The sequence below is a fragment of the Heteronotia binoei genome, chromosome 15, assembly GCF_032191835.1.
Source record: "Heteronotia binoei isolate CCM8104 ecotype False Entrance Well chromosome 15, APGP_CSIRO_Hbin_v1, whole genome shotgun sequence".
Classification (NCBI taxonomy): domain Eukaryota; kingdom Metazoa; phylum Chordata; class Lepidosauria; order Squamata; family Gekkonidae; genus Heteronotia; species Heteronotia binoei.
In genome coordinates, this window is record NC_083237.1 from 13,075,103 (window position 1) to 13,098,743 (window position 23,641).

Sequence of the window (23,641 nt, forward strand, 5' to 3'; positions counted from 1 at the left end):
CAACGGCTTCTTTGCCAGCAAGTAGACCAGTTTAATAGTCTCAGTGAGCCACTTGGAAAGCCGCTGAGATGAAATTCTGGAGTCCAACTTAGGAGCAGCATAAGAAACAAAAAGATGCTGGTCCTGGCAAAAACTCTTAGAACGACTCACATAAAACAATAAGGCACGCTTAACATCCAGAGCATGCCACCTGCGTTCCTCGTCCAAGGAAGGCGTAGGATAAAACGTGGGTAACCAAACTTCCAACTTAGGGTGAAACTGGGAAACCACCTTAGGAAGAAAATAAACATCAGGAGCCAACGACACTCCAGACTCCTGAAAAACTAGGTATGGGTAGTCACAACGCATAGCCATGAGCTCCCCTGCACGGCGTGCCGATGTGATTGCTACCAAAAAAGCAGTCTTCCAGGACAGAAGCTGTAAAGAACATGTGGCCATTGGCTCGAAGGGACGCCGAGTCAACCTGTCCAAAACTAAAATCAAGTCCCACAACTGTGGGGGTGACCTCGAGGATGCAATCTGGAGGATGCAATCTGAGCAGACCTTTTAGAAACCTCTTAGAATGAGGGTGCGCAAAAACTGAATGCCCCTCAACAGGCTCGTGGTATGCTGATATCGCTGCTAAATAAACTTTAACTGACAAAAAAGCAAAGTCAGCATACGCCAGAGATAACAAAAAGTCAAAAATCACCGATAGCCCCACCCGTTGGGGTGAGACTGTAGGCTCAGTTAAGAACTGAAGAAACTTCCGCCACTTCCTATCATAGGAAGCACGAGTAGACAGCTTCCTACTATTTAGGAAGACGTGCTGGACTCTGCTGGAGAACCCACAGGGTCGATGAACCATGCTGTCAGCTTCAGGTGAGGCACGGAGTGATGGAATACATGACCATCCTGGGCTGACAGAAGGTCTGGTTCTGCTGGAAACTGATAGAAAACCCCCCTCGCTAGTTGAAGCAAGATCGGGAACCGGTTCTGCCAAGGCCACCATGGTGTCACTAGGATGCCGCATGGCCTTTCTCTTGCAATTTTGTTGACAACTCTTGTCAGCAACGGAGAGGCGGAAACAGGTACAGGAACCAATCGTTCCGCGCGGACATCAGGCCGTCTCCCAACGACTCTGGATCCGTCCCCCCCCGGAACAAAACAGAGGGCGCTTCCGATTCCTGGCTGTGGCAAACACATCCACCTGAGGACACCCCCAGAGCTGAAAAACAGGTTGAAGGAAGCGGCACTGTATCTCCCACTCGTGCGGAGATGCTGCTTCTCTGCTCAACGAGTCCGCCTGCAGATTGAGCACCCCTGGAAGATGTGCAGCCCTTACAAAGATGTCGTGCTCCAGGCACTCCATCCACAGCTCCAGTGCTAGTGCACAGTCGTCGAGAGACTGTCCCGCCATGCCTGTTGATATAACACAGGGCTGTAGTATTGTCCGTCAAAAGGGCCACCGCCTTCCCCGCCACTATGGGACGGAAAGACCGAAGGGCAAAATGAATTGCCAACAGTTCCAGATAGTTTATGTGGCAATGAGTCAATTGTGGAGGCCAAGGGCCCCTCACACACAGAGAGTCCATGTGAGCACCCCAGCCTCACAAAGACGCATCTGTGGTGATGGTCACCGTTGTTGCAGGTAGGTGGAAGGGAGCTGCCTGACAAATATTGTCTCTGGATTTCCACCACTGCAGTGTCTGGAGGGTCAAGGGTGGAATCATAAACCTCTTCTGAGGTGAGTCCCGTAAAGGCCGAAACTGTCTGAGAAACCACAGTTGAAGACCTCTCATTCTCAATTTTGCAAACGGCAGCACGCTTGTAGTCGCCGCCATCAGCCCCAGCATCTGCTGCAACTGTTGCGCTGTACCCCATTTCCAACTCTGGAAAAGATTCACAAGATTGATTATGTCCATCGCTCTCTGCTGAGGCAGAAAGGCGCGGTGAAGGTTTGTGTCCAGCAAAGCCCCTATGAACTGAACTGTCCGTGATGGAGTAAGATGAGACTTTTCCATGTTGACCTGCAGACCTAAGGTGTGAAGAAGATGAAGAATGGTGGCAATATGGTTGGAGAGACTTTTTTTCGACTCTGCCACAAGAAGCCAATCGTCGATGTATGGAAAGACGACTATACCTTGAAGCCGGAGATGTGCGGCCGCAACACTCATCATCTTGGTGAACACCCGAGGTGCAGTGCACAGACCGAACGGAAGGGCTTTGTACTGGAAGTGGTTGGAACCTACTGAAAACGAAGGAAATGCCTGTACGCAGGATGGATGCTGACGTGGAAGTAGGCATCCTTGAGATCCAACGTTGCCATCCAGTCCCCTTGGTTGATGAGGGGAAGGATTGTTTGCAGAGTGGACATTCTTAATTTCTGGTACACGATAAACTTGTTCAGATTCCAAAGGTCCATAATTAGTCTCAATCCCACATCCCGTTTGGGAACCAGAAAATAACGGGAGTAGAACCCCCCCCCCCTTTCTTGCCTCCACAGGAACCAGTTCTATGGCTTACTTCTGCAAGAGGTTGCTCACCTCTGCTAGCAGAGATGGGGAAGGGGGTGTGGTGACAATCACTGATTGAGTCGGAACCTGAACGAAGTCTATCTTGTATCCTTCTGCAATGATGGAAAGAGCCCACCTGTCTGTGGAGATGGACTCCCAAGCCGGAAGATATTGTCGGAGACGGATGGAAGATGAAGTAGGAGCGGCGATGTGTGCTACTGGAAAGTCAAAGGTCCTGCTTTTGTAGGCGAGCACCCTTAGATTTGCCGCAAACCTGTTTCGGTTGTTTCCCCTGTAAGGAGACCTATTTTCTGGTTGGGAAGATCGAGGTCTCCACTGCTGCTCAGGGGAAAATTTTTGGTAGGGCCGCTTAGGCCAAGGTTTGTGCCACTCCTTAGGCTTGGTAGCTCTGGATGAGGCCGGGACACCCAGGTTCCTCGAGGTCTTTATGCTCTTGTCCATCTCCTGGAGGACACTGTCGGTGGTAGAGCTGAAGAGACCTTCACCCTCAAAGGGTAAGTCCTCCACAAAGGCCCTGGTGTCAGGTTGAAGAGCCGTAGACCTCAGCCAAGAGTGATGGCGTAGGAAGACAGCAGACGTGATGGTTTTGGCTGATACATCAACCATGTGCTTTGCTGCAGTCAGTTGTTGCTTGGCTACAGCAAAGCCCTTCTTCTGTAACTTCCAGAACGCAGATCTCTTTTCCTCGCTCAGGGAGGACAAAAGGGGGGTGAGCTGCTCCTGAACTGAGTATTGGTATCTAGCCATGCAAGCAGCATAATTAGATACCTTTACTCCTAAAGCTCCAGCCGAATAAAACTTCCGACCAGCAGTGTCCAATTTCTTGCCCTCCTTGTCAGGTGGAGAAGAATGGGTCTTGCGGGCCTTGGATGACGAGGAGACTACCACCAAGTTGGGTTTGGGGTGCGCAAACAGAAACTCAGCACCAGCCTCCTGGACCCGATACATATGATCCAGTCTCCTAGAAGAAATAGGAGTGGACGCTGGCTTTGCCCAAGGCTCCTTCACTGCCTGCAGGATGACTTTTGTTACAGGCAATGCCACAGCCGTCAATGTGTCCCGCTGCATAATATCGATGACTGGCTACAGTTGCATCACTGTGAGGGAGAGAGAGTGTGCCATCCGCGTCACCAGGTCCCCTTGGGACTTCAGATCTTCTGATGGTGAAATGGGAAGGTCCTCAGCGATATGCAACTCTGGCGAAGGTTCCACCGCTCTGTCCGGGTCATCTGTACCGACCTCGGAGTCCGATGATGAGGAGTCCCTTCTTACTGAGTGCTCGGAGAGTATCGGGGTCGAAGCTCGCTCGGGTGACTGCAGAGATACCGACGATCGAGCTTGGACATCTTCCACCCTCTCTCTACGTCTCTCGGGAGGGATTGACACCAATGCCGATGCTCGCTGCCTAGAGTGATGCGAAGCTCTCGAGAAATGAGAGACCTCCGACTGCTGATCCCACTCAGGAAAGTTGCGTGGAGGATACCACTGGTATGGTGGATACGGCTAACCATAAGGAGAAGGCCACTGACGTTGATCCCATGGTGGAGATGGAGGGAAGAGTCGAACCATTGTCGTTGGCTCTAGCTCTCTCCGACCCGTAGTTAATGCAGGTGTCAGGGGTTCGTTCGGTACCGAAGCCTCGATCTCCGAGATTGAACCACTGTCACTTCGATGGCACAATCCCGATCTCGATGAGTGGGTGCACTGGGCCAGGTCTATCTCGTGCTCCAATTCCATCAGGCGGAGCTGCTACGACTCTCTGCCTCTCGATCCCCAAGGACTCCTCGGACATGGAGACGCCAGGATCTTTAGGGGTGCAGCAGCTTGCGTTGACACCGAAGAGTCCCAAGGAGAAGGAGTGCGGGAGAGTCTGGTCTTTCTCTTCTCCTTCAACTTCTTCAGGAGGAACGATTGGGTCCCCAAATTGTCCCTACACTTCTTGGCCAGAGTCGCCACTGACTCTTCAAAGGGTCGTTTAGTGGGTCGGCCTCGCTTGGTCAGCATATCGGTCTGCACCAGCGATGGATCGACCAATATAACTGTCAGGGCCGATGCAGCTCTTCCATTGGTACCGACGGGCCTGTTGCCATTTTCGGTGGATGAAGAGCCAATTCCACAAGTGCCGCAGATAGCCTCGCCGCACGGTTTTTGCAGGTTTGCTTAGGGAAGGCTAAGCAGTGCAGGCACAAATCCACTCGGTGTCCCTCGCCTAGACACAATAAGCAGAGGGAGTGACCGTCAGGAGGTGCGATCTTCTTACCACACGAGTGGCACCTCTTTAAAAAAACCCAATGCCTTTCCAAAGACGTCAAAGAAAAAAACCACACAGAAAGTTTTCTGAGGGAAAAGGGGAAAAAACAAAGCCCCGAGGGGCAAAGTCCAACAAAAAATTTTTTCAATGACAATAACTATCTTAACAACTAACTAACTACACTAAGAAAACAACAAACAGGCTATATGCAATAAGAAGAAACAATGCAAAGGATTACTGTACCGACCGGAGAAATGAAAGGAGATCCTCTCAGCACAGCGGTCAAAAAGGAACTGGCAGGATCCACGTGCTGGCAAGCATGCATGCTGGGACGCCCACGCACGCCCACTGGTGCCGAGCGCGAAAAAATCCTGGGCTTTTTAGGTACCGATTCGGGGGATCGGCGCAGGTGCTATATCCTTTAGTGTGAAGCACAGAGACCACGAAGAAGACATAACAATCCCTGGATGAGCTCCACCACCTATTTTTCTACAAAATGACCCCTGATTATCTGACAATAAATGCATGCATTTTTTATCATATCTGAGCTATATAAAGGTCAAGGTAGTCCCCTGTGCAAGCACCAGTCGTTTTCAACTCTGGGGTGACGCTGCTTTCACGTTTTCACGGCAGACTTTTTACAGGGTGGTTTGCCATTGCCTTCTCTGTCATCTACACTTTCCCCCCCAGCAAGCCGGGTACTCATTTTACCGACCTCGGAAGGATGGAAGGCTGAGTCAACCTCGAGCCGGCTACCTGAACCAGCTTCCGCTGGGATCGAACCCTGGTCATGAGCAGAGGGCTCCGTCTGCAATACTGCAGTTTTACCACTCTGCGCCATGGGGCTCTTTTCTGAGCTATATGTATTGATGTTAACTTTAGTTACCCTCAAAGTTGGTTTGTTGTTAACCTCCTCAGTTCTTGATTCCAATATTTGGGTTAAGTTGCCCGAAAGTTGTTTCTTTCTCAAAACTGCGAGCCACGCAAGGAAGAGAAAGCCAATCCACACAAGCCTTTGTGTACAGAAACCCTCAGAGGGGCACACGATGGTGGGTCAGAGGGCCACCTTCCCCTCCTCTGCAATCTCTCCTAGGCAGCTGATGCTGCTTCTCTTTCAGCCCTACCCACATGCCTCAAAGGGCAAGCCTTTCCCTCCTAGCTCAAGACCACCCACTTCCAGGATTCCAGTTCCCACCAAGCCCACCAGACTGGCAGCGGCAGTCCCCCCTCCCCCCTACCTTGGCGTAGACCTGAGTCAAAGCTGGACCCAGCTTGTCGGGCTCCCCCCGGAGGATGATAGTCTCCGAGCTACTTTCGAGGGGTGGCATCTCCACAGAGACTCCGGTGGCGTCCAGGATCTCTTGCAAGGTGTTGCCTTTGGGGCCGATGATGTACTTGTGCTGGGACTTCTTCACTTCCACCGAGATGGTGGTCGTCTTGCGCTTCTGGGGACAGGGGGGAGAAAGCATTCGAGATGCTGTTTGAGAACTAGACCTGTTCAAACTCACCCAGGGCCGAGGGGCCTTCTGGTGCCCCCGGGGAACTGCAGTGGCTTCTGTAACCCTGCCTATTAATGGCTACTAGTCACATCGTCCTCTTTGGAATTCGGACACCGTGTGGTGGGTACAGTCACAAAATGGCTGCTGTAGAAGGTGGAAGGAAAAGGAAAGGTCCCCTGCGCAAGCACCAGTCGTTTCCGACTCTGGGGGTGACGTTGCTTTCACGTTTTCACGGCAGACTTTTTATGGGGTGGTTTGCCATTGCCTTCCCCAGTCTTTTACACTTCCCCCCCAGCAAGCTGGGGACTCATTTTACCGACCTCAGAAGGATGGAAGGCTGAGTCAACCTTGGGCTGGCTACCTGAATCCAGCTTCCACTGGAATCAAACTCAGGTCGTGAGCAGAGAGTTCAGACCACAGTACTGCAGTACGCTGCTTTACCACTCTGCGCCACAGTGGAGTCAGCCACAAAAGGAGAAAGAGAATTTATACTCTACCCATCACCTGGAGTCTTAAGAGCAGCTTGCAATCTCCTCCCCGCCCTCACCCACAACAGGCACCCTGCGAGGTAGGTGGGGCTGAGAGAGCTCGAACAGAAACTGCTCTTGAGAGAACAGCTCTGAGAGAACTACAACTGGCCCAAGTTCACCCAGCTGGCTGCATGTGGAGGAGGAGTGAGAAATCAAACCCGGTTCCCAAGATGAGAGCCTGCTGCTCTTAAAATAGCTGCTGCAGCTGACTTTCAGCACACAGGGAAGATCCTTGTCCTGCGGCTCCAGCTGTCCCAACAGTGTTTTGAAAAATCTGCGTGGCCAATCAAAAACCTCGCTGGGCAAAACTCCCACCTAGCCCCACCCACTTTCGTAAAGTAAAAAAGGTAAAGGTAGTCCCCTGTGCAAGCACCATTTGTTTCCGACTATGGGGTGATGTCGCATCACAACGTTTCCACGGCTGACTTTTTACGGGGTGGTTTGCCATTGCCTTCCCCGGTCCTCTACACTTTTGGATCTGGGGACTCATTTTATCGACCTCGGAAGGATGGAAGGCTGAGTCAAGCTGGAGCCGGCTACCAGAACCCGCATTCCGCAGGGATCGAACTCAGGTGAGCAGAGGGCTCGGACCGCAGTACTGCAGCTTTACCGCTCTGCGCCACGGGGCTCCTTACTTTCTCAAAACAGTTGGTGAAAACTCACCAGAGCTTATCAGGTATGTGAAATATTCAATGAAGATACATTTTGTACCCTCAAAAGATAACCCGTGAAAAAGTTGGGCAAGTTGGACCAAAACACCACAACATTAATGAAAATACAAAAACGTCAAACCAACGTACGGAAGTTGCAAGTGCTGAACAATGAAAACAGCAACACCGCTCAGCATGAAGCAGCTTCCTGCGCTCAAGCGTTCTGCTCCGATGAGGCCTTCAGGATCAAGAACTGCACACTTAGGCTGCCCACAGCACACGGCCACTGAGCACCCTCCAAAACTTTAGGATCACTTGCGGCAATTGTCTGGGACCCCTCCCCCTTGATGGACGATGACCCGGGCCGCTCACCTTATCCTCGTAGATCTTGCGGATCCGCAGGAGAGCCTGGGCCACGGGCTCCTTCTCGCCCGTAATGATGATCTCGTCCTTGTTGACGCTGGGCGGCGGGATGTTTATGCGGGCCCCCGTTTCCTGCATGATCTCCTGCACCACTTTGTTGAAGGCGCCGGCGATGAAGGGGTGAAAGGCCTTCTCCAGGCACAAGCGCTCAACGGCTCGCTTATCCTGGGATACAGACCGGAAGTCCGCGGGTTAGGCCAGAACACAGCTGTGGAAGCAGCCTCTGAATGGTGGCAAGTCGTATTTCTGCCATCCCATCTCTCCAAGATTCTTCCCTCCCCATTTTGCCATCAAGATCCAGTGACCCCATAAGGCTAGGGTGTCAACCACGTGGTCGGGGGCCTGAATCAGGCCGCCAAGCAATTGGCTGTCATCTGCTGCCTTCTCCCTCTCTCTTGCTTCTTTCTGCATCACAGCTTGCTTTGCCACGTTTACTCAATAGCACAAGAGCTACAGAGCAAAACCTCTATTTTCTCCATTGGCTGAGGCTCCTCCCTTGGGGAAGGAGGGAGGAATAGCTTGCTTTCCCAGGCTTGCTCAATCGCACAGCAGAGCTACTGAGCCAAGCCTCTCTTCCTTCTATTGGCTGAGGCTCCCTCCCCCAGTCTCCTGGGGAAGGAAGGGAAGAGCCGGAGCTTCCTATGCCCAGTTCCCTGGATCTCGTGGGAGAAATACAAAGAAAGCGCCTTTAAGACCAATGAGTGCTAATGTTTTAAGTTTTTTTAAAATATATATGTTTAATTGTTTGTCTGTGTCCTTTATCAAGTTTATATCTCTGCTACCTAATCTTAAATGGCTCAGCCTGACATGGCCTGGCCCAACAAGGTCTCGTTTATGTCAGATCCGGCCCTCGTAACAAATGAATTCGACACCCCTGCCATAAGGTTTCCAAGGCAAGAGACATTCAAAGGTGGGTTGCCATCGCCTGCCTTCACGTAGCGACCCTGGGCTACCCTGGTGGTCTCCCATCCAAGCACTAACCACGGCTGACCCTGCTTAGCTTCCGAGATCTGCCAAGATGAGGCTAGCCTGGGCTGTCCAGCTCAAGACCTCCGACAGGGACCAGGTTTCAGCTACTGTGATGCACCATGTAGGTCAGGGGTGGCCAAACTACCTTAATTTAAGAGCTACATAGAATAAGCATCAGAGCTGTGAGAGTCGCAAGATATGAACTTCAAATGTTTGAGAGCCACAAGGCACAAACATCAGATGTTTGAAACAAACAAGGAAGGAAGGAAAATAGATTGGGGGGGAAGGAGGAGGGAGGGAGAGGTGGATAGAAAGCAACTTTAAATACATTCTCCAAGCTGCTGGTTGACTTCGCTTGGGGAACGCATTTAGAGTGACAAATGCCTTCTCCGATCCAGCTGACAGGGCAGTGGGGGAGCACCACACAATGTGTGTGAAAGAGCCACAGTTTGGCCACACCCCGATGTAGGTCCTCCCACGGAACAGCGGCCAGGCCAAAGTACACACTACCTTTCTTCTCCACCCCCTTCCAAACCAACATCCCAGTTGACACCGAGACCAATGGGCCCTGGGTGCAAAGTTTTTACAACTCGCGACTGACAGCAAACCCATCTCCTAAAATACGCAGTTCTGAATTTTTCCCAGTCATAAACTGGAACAAAAAAAGCTGAGCTGCTAGGTGTCCCCGCCCCCATTCCCCCAAAACACTCAAAAGCCCCTCCTTATTTCAGATCGCGAGCCGAATAGCTCCAACTCTACTCCGAGCGTCACGGCACAGACACCCCCCGTTCCTGGCGGGCCAGTCACCTGCTCGGCGGAAATGAGCAAGATCTCGTGCCGAGCTTTCTCGATGCCTTCTTTGGTGCCCGTGATCTTGATCTGGCTGCTGGGGTCCTCAGGCCGCGGGATGTTGATCTTGGTGGCCGTCTTCAGCTCCAGCTCCTGCAGTTTCTCGCCGCTCTTGCCGATCACAAAGCGATGGTGTTCCTTGGGGATTGTGACGGTAGCTGAAGCCTGTGGAAGAGAAGAAACGTCAAGATAAAATCGGTCTCCTCGCCCCTCCGTTCCCCTCCCTTCTTTTCGTTGTACCTTCAGCAACAACTACTGGATCTGGGGACCTCAAATCTTTTTAACCCTGCAGGTATCTTTTGAATTTGGACATGGTACGGTAGGCACAGCCACAAAATGGCCGCCGCAGGAGGCAGAGCCAGCCGCGGCTTCCTTTCAGTCACGCAGTGAAGATTCTTGTGCCATGGCGGCTGTGCTGTTGCCGTCAAGCAACATTTTTAAAGGCCCACACAGCCAATCAAAATCTCCAGTCAGCTCGGCGCAGCAGTTAAGCACGCGGACTCTTATCCGGGAGAACCAGGCTCGATTCGCCACTCCTCCACATGCACCTGCTGATGTGACCTTGAGTCACAGTCACAAGTTCTCACAAAGCAACGTTTTCCAGAATTGACATGTTGTGGGGCACAAAAGACTTAGGCCTTATAACAAAGAAAATAGAGATTTTACCTAAAATTGGGGCTGACCATAACCCAATAATGTGGATCACAAAATTGTCTAAGAAGTTGAGAAGATGGAGATTGAATGAAGATTTACTACAGAATAAAGAAATAGTGACATCTCTAGAAAATGAAACTAAAGCTTTCTTCCAAATAAATGATAAAGAGGATATAGAATTTCAGACGGTTTGGGATGCTTATAAAGCAGTAATGAGAGGAATATTGATTACATTGAATAACAAAGATAAGAGGGCAAAAGAAAAACAGATGTTGGACATTCAAAATGAAATAAAGAAAAAAGAAGGGGAACTGAGAAAAAGGCCAGGGGAAAAGAAAATTATAAGGGAGATTACAATATTACAAACGCAAATGAGACATTTGTTAAATAAAGAACTGGAATGGAATCTGAAAAGATTGCAGCAGAAATCTTTCGAGGGAGCAAACAAACCCGAAAAATATTTGGCCTGGCAACTGAAGAAAGAGAAAGTAAAATTATTAATAAAATTGTGGTGGATGGAAGAGAGGTGGTAGATCAAGGAATAAAAAGAGAATTCTTTAAGTATTATGTCATGTTATTTAAAGGTGTTAAAATAAGGAAAGAAAAGATGGGTGAGTACTTACAAAAGATAAAAATAGCACCCTTAGCAGAAACTATGCGAAAAGTTTTGAGCAATCCAATTGAAAAAATAGAAATTGAAGCAGCAATTAATGCAATGAAAAATTGAAAAGCACCTGGGCCAGATGGATATACAGCTAAATTTTTTAAAACCCTCAAAGAGGAGTTAATCCCGAAACTTCAGAAATTGATGAATATGATAAGAACAAAAGGGAAAATACCAAATACGTTGAAGGAAGCTGTTATTTCGTTGATTCCAAAGGAAGATAGAGATGTTAGGAACGTAAAAAATTATAGACCAATTTCATTATTAAATAATGACTATAAAATATATACAAGAATCTTGGCAGAATGGTTTAAACAATATTTGATAAATTTTATAAAGGAAGATCAAGCGGGGTTTCTTTCCAAAAGGCAAATAAGAATATCAGAATTGTTGTAAATATTGTAGAATATTATGAAAGACATCCAGAAAAGGAAGTAGCACTATTCTTTGCGGACGCAGAGAAAACATTTGACAATTTAAATTGGGATTTTATGTTTGCAGTAATGGAGAAAACGGAGCTGGGAGAAAGCTTTATAAGAATGATAAAAGCAATATATACTGAACAACGTGCAAGGCTATGTATAAATGCTGATCTTACAGAAGACACGATAATTAGTAAAGGTACAAGACAAGCTTGTCCACTTTCCCCACTGTTGTTTATTATGACTTTTGAAATATTACTGATGCAAATTCAAGAAGATAAAGAAATAGAAGGATTAAAAGTAAAAGGATTTACTTACAGAGCATTTGCAGATGATATGTTTATAAATGAAAACCCCATATAAGTCACACCTTTGTTGTTAGCCAAAATACAAGAATATGGGGAGTTCGCGGGACTGTATTAATAAAGAAAAATCAAAACTTCTATGTAAAAATATGCAAATAAATAGGCAACAAGAATTGCAGAGACTAATGGGCTGTGAAGTTACCTCTAAGGTAAAATATCTGGGTGTGGAGATAACAATGAAGAATATTGATTTGTTCAAAAATAATTATGAGAAGCTATGGCGTAAAATGGATGAAGATATGTTAAAGTGGAATAAACTTAATTTGTCACTGTTGGGTAGAATAGCCGCAATTAAAATGAATATTCTACCAAGAATAATGTATTTGTTTCAAACTATTCTGATTGTGAAAGACAGTAAACAATTTAATAGATGGCAAAGAAAAATTTCAGAGTTTGTGTGGGCGGGGAAGAAACCAAGAATTAAAATGAAAATTTTAACAGATGCAAAAGAGAGAGGCGGATTTCAATTACCAGACTTAAAATTATATCATGAAGCAGTTTGCTTAGTATGGATAAAAGAATGGATAATGTTAAACAAAAAACTCTCAGCGTTGGAAGGTCATGGAAATACATTTGGCTGGCACGCTTATATGTATTATGGGGGAAAAAAGATAGATGGCTTTTTCTCTCACCATTATATAAGAAACAGCTTGCTAAATACATGGATGAAATATAAGAAAGTTGGAGATGAGAGAAAACCATTATGGATAGTGCCAGCAGAAGTGATAAAAATAACAGCTGAGTGAAGAAAAGGGGTTGTCATATAATCAACTATTAAAAATACAAAGTGGCAAAATAGAACTGAAAACTGCTGAACAGCTAGATAATAAATATGATTGGTTTCAAATGCAACAAATAAAGAGCTTGGTGGAGAATTACATTAAAACTGAAGGAATAAAAAGAAAAGAGCAAACAGAAATGGAAAAAGTTCTGCTTGGAGACAACGAAAAATTAATTTCAAAATTATATAAATTACTTTTAAAATGGTCTATGGAAGATGAAGTAGTGAAATCTCAAATGATTAAGTGAGCAATTAATGTAAATAAAGAAATACAGATGGAAACTTGGGAATATTTGTTGAAAAACTCTATGAAGCTTTCGACATGTCATAGTATAAAAGAGAACTGTTTTAAAATGATGTATAGATGGTATATGACTCCTAAGAAATTGGCAAAGATGAATAATAAGATGCCAGACAGATGTTGGAAATCTAAAAAACATGAAGGTTCTTTCTACCATTTGTGGTGGACTTGTGAAAGAGCAAAAAAGTATTGGCAGATGATTCAACAAGAAATTTCTAGGATCTTGGGATATGAATTTAAGAAAGTTGAAGATTTTTCTGTTGGGATTACAAATGGAAAAATTTCCAAAAGAAGATAGAACTATAATTCGGTACTTGCTTTCAGCTGGTAGGACATTATATGTGCAGTTGTGGAAGCAAGAAGAAATACCAGAGAAATGGGATTGGATTGTAAAAGTTATGACATGGAGTGAAATGGACAAATTAACAAGAATTTTAAGAGGCTATGATTTAGAAGTTTTTTACGATGGAGTGGGAAAAGTTCAGAAGATATGCAGAAAAAGAGTGGAAAATAAAAGGACATTGGACAATTTTTGATAATGATTAAGTCTTAGAAAAAAGAAGAATATTAATTTTTGTTTTTATTAGTTAAGGGTACCTTTAAACATTAGTACTTTAAGTAAATAACACTGGCGGGGGTCAAGTAACGGGGGGAGGGATGGGTAGAAAGTAATATATGGGATAAAAGAAGTTATTAATGATGCAAGAAATATAATTTGTTACCATATGTTACCAAATAAAAGTTGTTTTAACAAAAAAAAACAAGTTCTCACAGTGCTGTTCTGCTCAAGGGCAAGTTCTGTCAGAGCTCTCTCAGCCCCGCCTACCTCACAGGGGGTCTGTTGTGAGGAGGGGAAGGGACAGGAGATTGCAAGCCGCTCTAAGACTCCTTCGGGTAGCGAAGGGCAGGTTTTACATTTAATCTCCTCTTCTTCTTCCTCAGTAGCCAATCAGAAGTCCTGCTGGGCGAAAGCCCCACTTTTCTCCACCCACCTGGCAGGCACCAGGAGAGGTGTCCGCGGGCACCACAGCGCCCAGGGGCAACACGCTGAGAATCCTTGGGTTAGAGACTGTAAGCTCCCTGGGGCAGAGCTCTGCATTAATGACAAATCTATTATTATATACGCACCTGGGTCTGAAGCTTAGCGACTATTTCCTTCCGAGCCTTCATGACGGAGTCCAGTTTGCCGGTCACCATGATAGACAAGCCCTGGTCCTTGGCCAGAGAGAGCTCGATGTGAGCCCCGGTCTTCTGCATGATTTCCACGCACACCTTGGCCTCGTCGCCTTCTCCAAACTGGCTGTTGTCCTTGTAGCGTCGCTCTTCCAAGGGGACGTGAAACACCTGCCAAGAGGATCCGTGTTGGCATGCTTCAGGGGGGGGGGGGGCTCCGAGAGAGCAGGGGCCATGCCCTCCGAACAACGGACACTGTGCCAAAAGGATATTCTCCCTGGGCAAGGATATGCTGTGAATTTACCCCTGCGACTGAGCCCCTTTAAGAATATCGGCAGGTTTGAAAGTTTTAGCTGCAGTTTGGGGGATTAGCTTCGACTCAAGAGATGCGTGAAAACAAGGATTAGGGGAAGTCACTTTGCAGGCAAAGACTTGTTTCCAATTATCTCGCCTTCGCTAACCCAAAGCTGGCGGGGATTCTCGACTAAAGGCCAGGCAATGTGGGGGTGGGGGGGTGGAGGGAGAACTGGACTGAGCTAAATTACTTTTTTCCCCGTAATCTCCCGGCCTGACCGGAGTGCAGATGGAGCAAGCATCTTTGATTCTATGCTTTAAAACTACACTGCGAGAGATCGACATTTTTTAAAAGCGGGAAGGCGTGAAAAATCTATAGGGGCTGTGCAATTCTCTCTTTTTTGGACCAGGCTCCTTGCTAAGAACAGCGTATTTAAACTGCAGGGGAGAAAGCAGCAGCCTTTTGTAGTAGCAAATCAATGCTCCCTCTAAGCTGTGGCGTCTTGTGAGCAAAAATTCTACTTTGTGAGCTACTGGCATTAAAGTTGTGAGCTGCCGCATCGATTAGTTTTGATCCGGGACCATTTTTTCTGAGCGGAGAAAAAAAAGCTTGTGAGCTGGAGGCTAAAAAATTGCGAGCTAGCTCACACTAACTCAGCTTAGAGGGAACCCTGGTAGTAATACTTCCAAGGTAAGACCGGTTAGCTTTTTATTAGAAATGCAAATGCGACTGAGGCTCAGTGGGCAGAGCACCTGCTTGGCATGCAGAAGGTCCCCAGTTCAACCCCCGGCATCTCCAGTTAAAAGGACCAAGAGGTGGGTGATCTCTAAGAGCTTCACCCGAGACCCTGGAGAGCTCCTGCCAGACGCTGACGGGTCTAATTCCATAGAAGGCGGCTTCATGCGTCCTCAATTACAGCTGGCTTAAAAAGGCATTGTTAAGCAAGAGGCCAATGTGTTTCCAAGCCTGTAGCCACAGAGGGGGCCTGTGGGGGTGTTGGCCCCTGACTCCCAGTCTTCTTTTTGACTGTCATTTTCTTTTTGCTACGGATGAGCCAGCAAAGTGTCATTAGTGGCAGCCGGAGCCAGGAGAGCTGAGCAGGGCGCAGTGCAGTGCAGCAGCAAAAGCAACAGGTGGAGAGAAGGGAGGCAGAGGAAGCTGCGTGGAATGGGCTGGGGAGGGAGGGGGCGGGGAACGGATGGAGCTCCTGGCGGCAAAGTGCCGGGGTGGGAGAGAGGGAGGCGGAAGGAAACACCCCCGCTCCCTCCGCTAGCATGCAAGGTGCAGTCCCTTCTTCCCTCCAAAGTTTTAGGGCTGGCTGCCTCAATTTGGCCACTTTCAGAGCCTCCAGCTTTTGCCCCTACCCCAGAAGGCTTCTGAGAAGCAGCAAGCCCCGCAGTGGATGGGGGAGGGTGCCCCCTGACTTTTTAGAAAGCGCCCCGGACTTGTAAAATCCTGGCTACGGCCCTGCGTGCTTCACAGCTTAAGACATGTTTTACCCAGACATCTGTTCCCCCGTGTCCGACGGAGCCTACTTTTGGGGTCTCACGGAGAAACAAACGAACTCAGTTGATCATGTACGTCGATTAGTTCTACCCCTCCGTGCAGAATTTATGCAATTCCCCGCTATGTATTAGCAGCGAGATCACGGTTTATGCTGCATTACTTCACTACGGAGGAAAGCGCTGTTAACTCACCTACGGCAACCCCGTGAGGTTTTTCAAGGCAAGAAACAAACAAGAGAGGGTTTGTCGTTGCCTGCCTCAGTGCAGCAACCCTGGACTTCCTTGCTGGATCTCCCATCCGAGGGCTGACCCTGCTTAGCTTCTGAGATCCGACAACATCCGGACCACCCAGATCAGGGCAAAAGAAACCAGAAACCCCATAAAGGAGCACACCAGATTAGCGATCCATTGCCTTCATTCGGGTCACTGGAATAGTAAGAAAGTCAACCCTGACCGCATCAAAGACCATAAATGAGGATTCTTACTTGGCTGCATCACAAATTCTGATTTTTTAAAAAAGATGCCACTCTAGCTTTGGAGGTTAAAAAAAAAAAATAGACTCATGCCTCCAAAACCTTAGCTGTCAGATAAGAACAGATAAAAGTACTTCTTCACCCCAAGTGTGAACACGTGGAATTCGCTGCCACAGGAGGTGGCGGCGGCTACAAGCATAGACGGCTTCAAGAGGGGATTGGATAAACATCTGGAGCAGAGGTCCATCAGGGGCTATTAGCCATAAGGTCTAGATGGAACTCTCTGTCTGGGGCAGTGATGCTCTGTATTCTTGGTGCTTGGGGGGGCACAGTGGGAAGGCTTCTAGTGTCCTGGCCACACTGGTGGACCTCTTGATAGCACCTGGTTTTTTTGGCCATTGTGCGACACAGAGTGTTGGACTGGATGGGCCATTGGCCTGATTCAACATGGCTTCTCTTATGTTCTTAAACAGTTATTCAAGGTGACATAGGACTCCTAGTTCTTGAGAAACTGGTTACTCCTCCCTTTGCTATCAGAAAAAAATTTCTGTCAGCAACTAAGAAGCTTAAAATACATACTTCTTCACTCATCTGGGGCTTTGTATACCAGAATGTGCACAATCCATGAGGCTTTTATACAGATTTGTTATATTTATTTGCAGGGTGAGGGAAATTTTAGTGTTAAATAGTCTTAAAAACCTGTCATGGAATGAGCCACGTATTGGAAGCAAGAGTCACTGAATGTTTTCCATTAATCTGGATAAAGCTTGGAATTTATATAAACTGAATTTAGTCTGGAGAAACCAGTAGTTCGATATACCAGGGGTGGCCAACGGTAACTCTCCAGATGTTTTTTGCCTACAACTCCCATCAGCCCCAGCCATTGGCCATGCTGGCTGGGGCTGATGGGAGTTGTAGGCAAAAAACATCTGGAGAGCTACCGTTGGCCACCCCTGCGATATACGACTGTTATAGTAGCAGGATGAGTGAGACTGGACTTCACAGCTGGCTAGTTTGGCTACCGAGTCCAGCTACAGTTTGCGAACCCTCTGACACTTTGATCCGGTTTCCTCACCTTCCTAAATGTCATACTGATCAATACACAAATGTCCAAATTTTCTACGCTTACAACCCACGTTTCATCAGGCCCACAGGTCATCCTGGCTATACAAAAAGGAACATCCTCTGGATAGAATCCCAAATTCAGAAATCCTCTCTGAATTTGGGATTCTAAGAGATGGATCCGCCTCGTGACCAATACTCGATCTAAGCTGTGGAGTCTTGTGAGCAAAAATTCTCCAATGTGAGCTACTGGCATTAAAGCTGAAAGGAAAGGAAAGGAAAGGAAAGGAAAGGAAAGGAAAGGAAAGGAAAGGAAAGGAAAGGAAAGGAAAGGAAAGGAAAGGAAAGGAAAGGAAAGGAAAGGAAAGGAAAGGAAAGGAAAGGAAAGGAAAGGTCCCCTGTGCAAGCACCAGTCGTTTCCGACTCTGGGGTGATGTGCTTTCACGTTTTCACGGCAGACTTTTTACAGGGTGGTTTGCCATTGCCTTCCCCAGTCCTCTCCACTTTCCCCCCAGCAAGCTGGGTACTCATTTTACTGACCTCGGAAGGATGGAAGGCTGAGTCAACCTCGAGCCGGATACCTGAAAACCCAGCTTCCACCGGGGATCGAACTCAGGTCGTGAGCAGAGCTTAGCTCTGCAGTACTGCAGCTTTACCACTCTGCACCATGGGACTCTTCTTAAAGTTATGTGCTACTGCATAAATTAAGTTTGCCATTTTTCCTGAGCTAAGACAAAAATGCGTGAGTCGGAGGCTAAAAACCTGTGAGCTAGCTCACACTAACTCAGCTCAGAAAGAACATGGCTTGTGACCTGCCCTCCCCACACACTCACCTGGGTGATGACAGAGGATTTGATTGGCCGGATCTTGTTCCATACTCCCGTAAACTCGCTGGACTTCTCCCCCGGAGCTCCCTTTTCCGGGAGTGGGGGGAAAGCTTCCAGGTAAGTGGGGATGTAGGCCTCATCCTCTGGGACACCACCTGCCCAGAACAGAGAAAGACAAACAGGCCCGTTCAGGGAGAAGAAAGGGTTGTGAGGCAAAAAAGAACATCCCCCCCACCCACCAAAAAAAATCTGCACCTGACTTTTGGTGACCTCAAAGGGTTTTCAAGACAAGAGATTTCTGAGGTGGTTTCCATTCCCTGACTCTGCGGACCAACCCTGGTGTTCCTTGGTGGTCTCCCATCCAAGTAGGAGCCCTGACAGAGGCGCGCATACTCCTTTTACCTCGTGTTTCTTCATCCCTCAGGCCGCTTCGGTGCTCAGCAAAGCTCTCAGGTGTTAACACTGCTACCGAGCTCATAGTTTCAAACCCAGATTTGCGCGTTTCCGGTATTCCACTGTTTGAGGAAAAGCAGAGGCACTAAAATGGGGAAGGAGCTGGCTGTTTAAGGACCTCTCTATCACACATGCACACACCACCGACATAAATGTATAGGACACTTTTACCTCACACTTCCTCTGAAAATAGTTCTCTCCCTCCCTCCTTCGTTTTATCCTTACAAGCCTGTGAGGTAGACTGGGCCAAAACAAAGTCAGTTGAGATCACATATAGAGCTTCATGACAAAACTGGAATTTGAATCCAGAGTTCCCCAGTTCTAATGAGAGCTGGTATAGTGCTGGACATGTCACCTTAAGACCTGGGAGATGCTGGTTCGAATCCCTGCTCTGCCATGGAAGCTTCCTGGGCAACCTGGGGCCAGTCTCAGTCTAAACCAGGGGTGGCCAAACTGTGGATGGGAGCCACATGAGGCTGTTTCACATATATTGTGTAGCTCTTGAAGCCCCCACCCCACAGCATCTCGGGGAGAATGCCGGTAAGTGATTCAAAGAGACGCCGGCTTGGAGAAAGCATCTCTTTAAATCATTTCTCCAAGATGGCAGCTTGGAGAATGCATTCAAAGTTAAAACTGCTTTCTTTCCACCTCTTCCTCCCCACCCCCCATTCTATTTTGCTTCCCTTCCTTCCTTACGGCTCTCAAACATTTGACATTTATCCTCTTATGATAAGCAAGTTTGGCCACCCCTGGCCTAAACCCACCTCACAGGGCCGTTGTTCAAATAAAATAGAAAAAAACAGGTTATAAGTGAAGAAACCTTCACACACAGCACGCCTCCATCATCCAGCTAGCCCCGAGTCTCTATATTTTGAACTGAGTCTTGAATGACATTTGCAGAACTGACGATCCGTATTCCTGCATGGGATTTGTTCACATTCCCCTCCTCTCTCCTGCATATCCCCATGTGTGTGCAGAGCAGTGTGTCTAGAATCGATAAGAGCCCCTAGGCTGAGAGCACGTGCTTTTGCGGGGGCAGGGGGAACACGCCACTACCGGGGCTAGGCGAACCAATGGCCCGATTCAGCATACGGCAGCTTCTTTTCTTCTATCCTTAAGGAACCTTCCATTAATTGAACTCGCACAAGGATTGCTCTTGAGTTCCACTCTACAAAGAACACATCCCTTACACCCCCCCCCCCAAAAATAAGAAGCGTCCCGAGAAGAGACAGAGGGCCAACTTTTCTTTGGGGAAGATGCAAGCGAAAACACACTTGGCATTCTGGGAAATGTGCTCTTTCAAGCAAACTCTTCTGCTCATGAGAAATTCGGGCGTGAAACCCAATTCGTGCACACACAGCCCCGGGTACCAGGCAGCAATATTCCCTTTGAGCTCCTGTGAGCAAAAATTCTACTTTGTGAGCTACTGGCATTACGGCGGCGAACTACCGTAAGGCTTCCTCGGAAGGTGGCGGGCTCTCCTTCCTTGGAGGTTTCTAAACAGAGGCTAGATGGCCATCTGACAGCAATGAGGATCCTGTGAACTTAGGGGGAGGGGTTTGTGAGTTTCCCACATGGTGCAGGGGGTTGGGCTAGATCAAGGGTGTCGAACTCATTTGCTATGAGGGCCACTTCTGACATAAATGAGAGCTCGTTGGAACCGGGCCATCTCAGGTTGGGCCGGGCCATGTGTATACTTATTTAAGATTAGGTAGCAGAGATAGAAACTTTATGAAGAACACAAGACAAACACAATTAAATATTTTTTTAATTAAAAAAACGTAAAACATGCTTAAAACGTTAGCACTTGTTGGTCTTAAAGGTGCTTTCTTTGTGTCTCTCCCATGGGATCCAGGGAACTGGGCAAAGGAAGCTCTGGCTCTTTCCTTCCTTCCTCAGGGGACCAGGAGGGGGAGGAGCTTGGCTCAGTAGCTCTGCTGTGCGACTGAAGAGCCTGGGAAAACAAGCTCTGCCTTCCCACCTTCCTCCCCGTGGGAGGAGCCTCAGCCAATGGAGAAAAATAAGAGTTTTCGCTCTGTAGCTCCTGTGCAATTGAGCAAGCCTTGCAAAGCAAGTTGAGATGCAGAAGGAAGCAAGAGACAGAGAAGGAGAAGGAAACAGATGACAGCCAGTTGCTTGGGGGCCTGATTTGGCCCCTGACCCGCATGTTTGACACCCTTGGACTAGATGACTCTGGAGGTCCCTTCCAACTCTATGATTCTAATAGGTAAATCCATTTGCTCTGGGGCAATTTTTCCTGAGCTACGGCAAAAATATGTGAGCTGGAGGCTAAAAAAACTGAGAGCTAGCTCACACTAACTCAGCTTAGAGCAGGGATGGCCAACTTGCTTAATGTAAGAGCCACACAGAATAAATGACAGATGTTTGAGGGCCACAAGACACGAATGCCAGATGCTCGAGAGCCGTGAGACAGGGAGGGAGGCAGGCAAATAAATGAGGGCTGGAGAGAGGGGTGGAAAGAAAGGAACTTTAATTTTAAATGCATTCTCCAAGTTGCCAGCTGGCTTGACTTGGAGAAGTGATTTAAAGAGAGAAATGCCTTCTCCAAGCTGGCCGATGGGGCAGTGGGGGCTTCAAGAGCCACACAATTTGTGTGAAAGAACCACACGTGGCTCCCGAGTCACAGTTTTTGCCACCCCTGGCTTAGAGGGAACACTACCAGAAAGCCCCAACAACCTGCCTTCTGCCCACAGGAAAGCTGTTCGTTTGAGAAGATGGATATGCCTCTGAGGGCTAAAAGCAGAGCTGCTCCAACGATTCTTGAGGAAGCAGTGCTGGTGTGATCTCAGGAAATACACGCCACCCCACAACTCTGAGGTACTTTGGATAAATAAACTGCCCAAAGCATTTGCTGTTTCCGGTTTTTATTGCCTGGCCACGTCTTCCTTAAACTTAACTGCACTAAGCACACTCGCGCACACCCAAAGCGAAGCCAGGGGAACTCCCAGGAAGCTTAGAAACCACACGCTGGCATCTTGGTTTTTATTTAGCCCCAAAGCAGAACTGGCGCTTGTGAACCCAAGGCTGTCTCACTTGAGGTCCAGATGCACTAAGCTAGGACCTAGCCTAGAACCAGATGTTTCCTTCTGGATGCTTCAAAATCCTGGAACATCACCTGCCCCTGGTTGAAGATACTCAGTGCAGGGGTATCAAACGTGGCCCGGAGGCCAAATCACCCCCCCCCAAACAATCAGCTGTCATCTGCTTCTTTCTCCCTCTCTCTTGCTTCCTTCCGCATCACAGCTTGCTTTGCCAGGCTTGCTCAATCGCACAAGAGCTACAGAGCAAAGCCTCTATTTTTCTCCGTTGGCTGAGGCTCCTCCCTTGGGAAGGAAGGGGGGAGAGCTTGCTTTGCCAGGCTCTTTCAATCAGAAAGCAGACCTACTGATCCAAGCCTCTTTTCCTTCTATTGGTTGAGGCTCCTCCAGCTCCTGGTCCCCTGAAGAAGGAAGGAAAGAGCCAGTGCTTCCTTTTCCCAGTTCCCTGAATCCCATGGGAGAGACGCAAAGAAAGCACCCTTTAAGACCAACGAGTGCTATCGCTTTAAGCATGTTTTATTTTCTTTCACTCTTTAATTGTGTTTGTCAGTGTCCTTTGTAAAGTTTGTATCTCTGCTACCTGGCATTACATTTTATAACACACGCGGCCCGGCCCAACAAGGTCTCATCTATGTCAGATCCAGCCCTCATAACAAATGAGTTCGACACCCCCGACTGACAGAATCCCGAAGCTTCAAGCTGGCAAAAGCTTTGGTCCAGAAGGGGAGCAAAACTCACCTGCAAAATGGTCAAATGCCAGAAGGGTCCGTCCTGAACGAGGCTACCTGTGGCGCTTCAGCGTGACGGCGGCTTTGGTCCTGCTAAAAAAAAAAAAAGGATTGGAGGGCATCAGGGCTGCTGTGAGGAAAGGCGGCTACCGACACCCAGAATCAAAACACAGAAACCAGGCAACAGCTTATGAAGACCAACCGAAACGCACAGAAATTGCAAATCGGTTTCTGCGGAATTCGGTAAAGCAGGACAGGGAGGGGGAGAAATGCTTTGGGTTTGGAATCTTAAAGACTGTTTTCTCCATGCTGGGTTTGGAATCTTAAAGACTGTTTTCTCCAGGCAGGGCTGGCATCAGATAGACTGGCAGACTGTGAAGTATGCAGAGAAGAGAGCCAGTTTGGCGTAGCGGTTAAGTGTGCGGACTCTTATCTGGGAGAACCGGGTTTGATTCCCCGCTCCTCCACTTGCAGCTGCTGGAATGGCCTTGGGTCAGCCGTAGCTCTCGCAAGAGTTGTCCTTGAAAGGGCCGCTGTGTGAGAGTCCTCTCAGCCCCACCCACCTCACAGGGTGTCTGTTGTGCAGGGAGAAGATATAAGAGATTGTAAGCCGCTCTGAGTCTCTGATTCAGGGAGAAGGGCGGGGTATAAAGCGGCAGCCTTCTTCTTCTTAAGATCGGGACCTGAAATATCTCCCCTGCTCAATGTTTTTGGTGCAGAAAAAAACAACAACATGGGATCACAGTTCATAAGAGAGAATATACAGACATAAGAACATAAGAGAAGCCATGTTGGATCAGGCCAATGGCCCATCCAGTCCAACACTCTGTGTCACACAGTGGCAAAAAATTTTATATATACACACACACTGTGGCTAATAGCCACTGATGGACCTCTGCTCCATATTTTTATCTAAACCCCTCTTGAAGGTGGCTATGCTTGTGGCCGCCACCACCTCCTGTGGCAGTGAATTCCACATGTTAATCACCCTTTGGGTGAAGAAGTACTTCCATTTATCTGTTTTAACCTGTCTGCTCAGCAATTTCATCGAATGCCCACAAGTTCTTGTATTGTGAGAAAGGGAGAAAAGTACTTCTTTCTCTACTTTCTCCATCCCATGCATTATCTTGTAAACCTCTATCATGTCACCCCGCAGTCGATGTTTCTCCAAGCTAAAGAGTCCCAAGCGTTT

General features: G+C 47.9%; 1 protein-coding gene across 2 annotated transcripts in view; it reads right to left on the minus strand.

The window, feature by feature from the left end:
- LOC132583767 (vigilin-like) overlaps nt 1–23,641 on the minus strand; it is a 123,822-nt gene that overhangs the window by 56,091 nt on the left and 44,090 nt on the right. Inside the window, exons 2-8 of one of the 2 annotated variants that reach the window (XM_060255420.1) lie at nt 22,460–22,542; nt 18,612–18,724; nt 18,216–18,364; nt 14,003–14,218; nt 9,646–9,852; nt 7,819–8,034; nt 6,006–6,212 (exon numbers count right to left, since the gene is read on the minus strand). In XM_060255420.1, the coding sequence (XP_060111403.1) occupies nt 6,006–6,212; nt 7,819–8,034; nt 9,646–9,852; nt 14,003–14,218; nt 18,216–18,364; nt 18,612–18,687 (1,071 nt within the window). In that variant the 5' untranslated portion in view covers nt 18,688–18,724; nt 22,460–22,542. The remainder of the gene's footprint in view (nt 1–6,005; nt 6,213–7,818; nt 8,035–9,645; nt 9,853–14,002; nt 14,219–18,215; nt 18,365–18,611; nt 18,725–22,459; nt 22,543–23,641) is intronic. The other variant, XM_060255421.1, reaches the window with a different exon arrangement.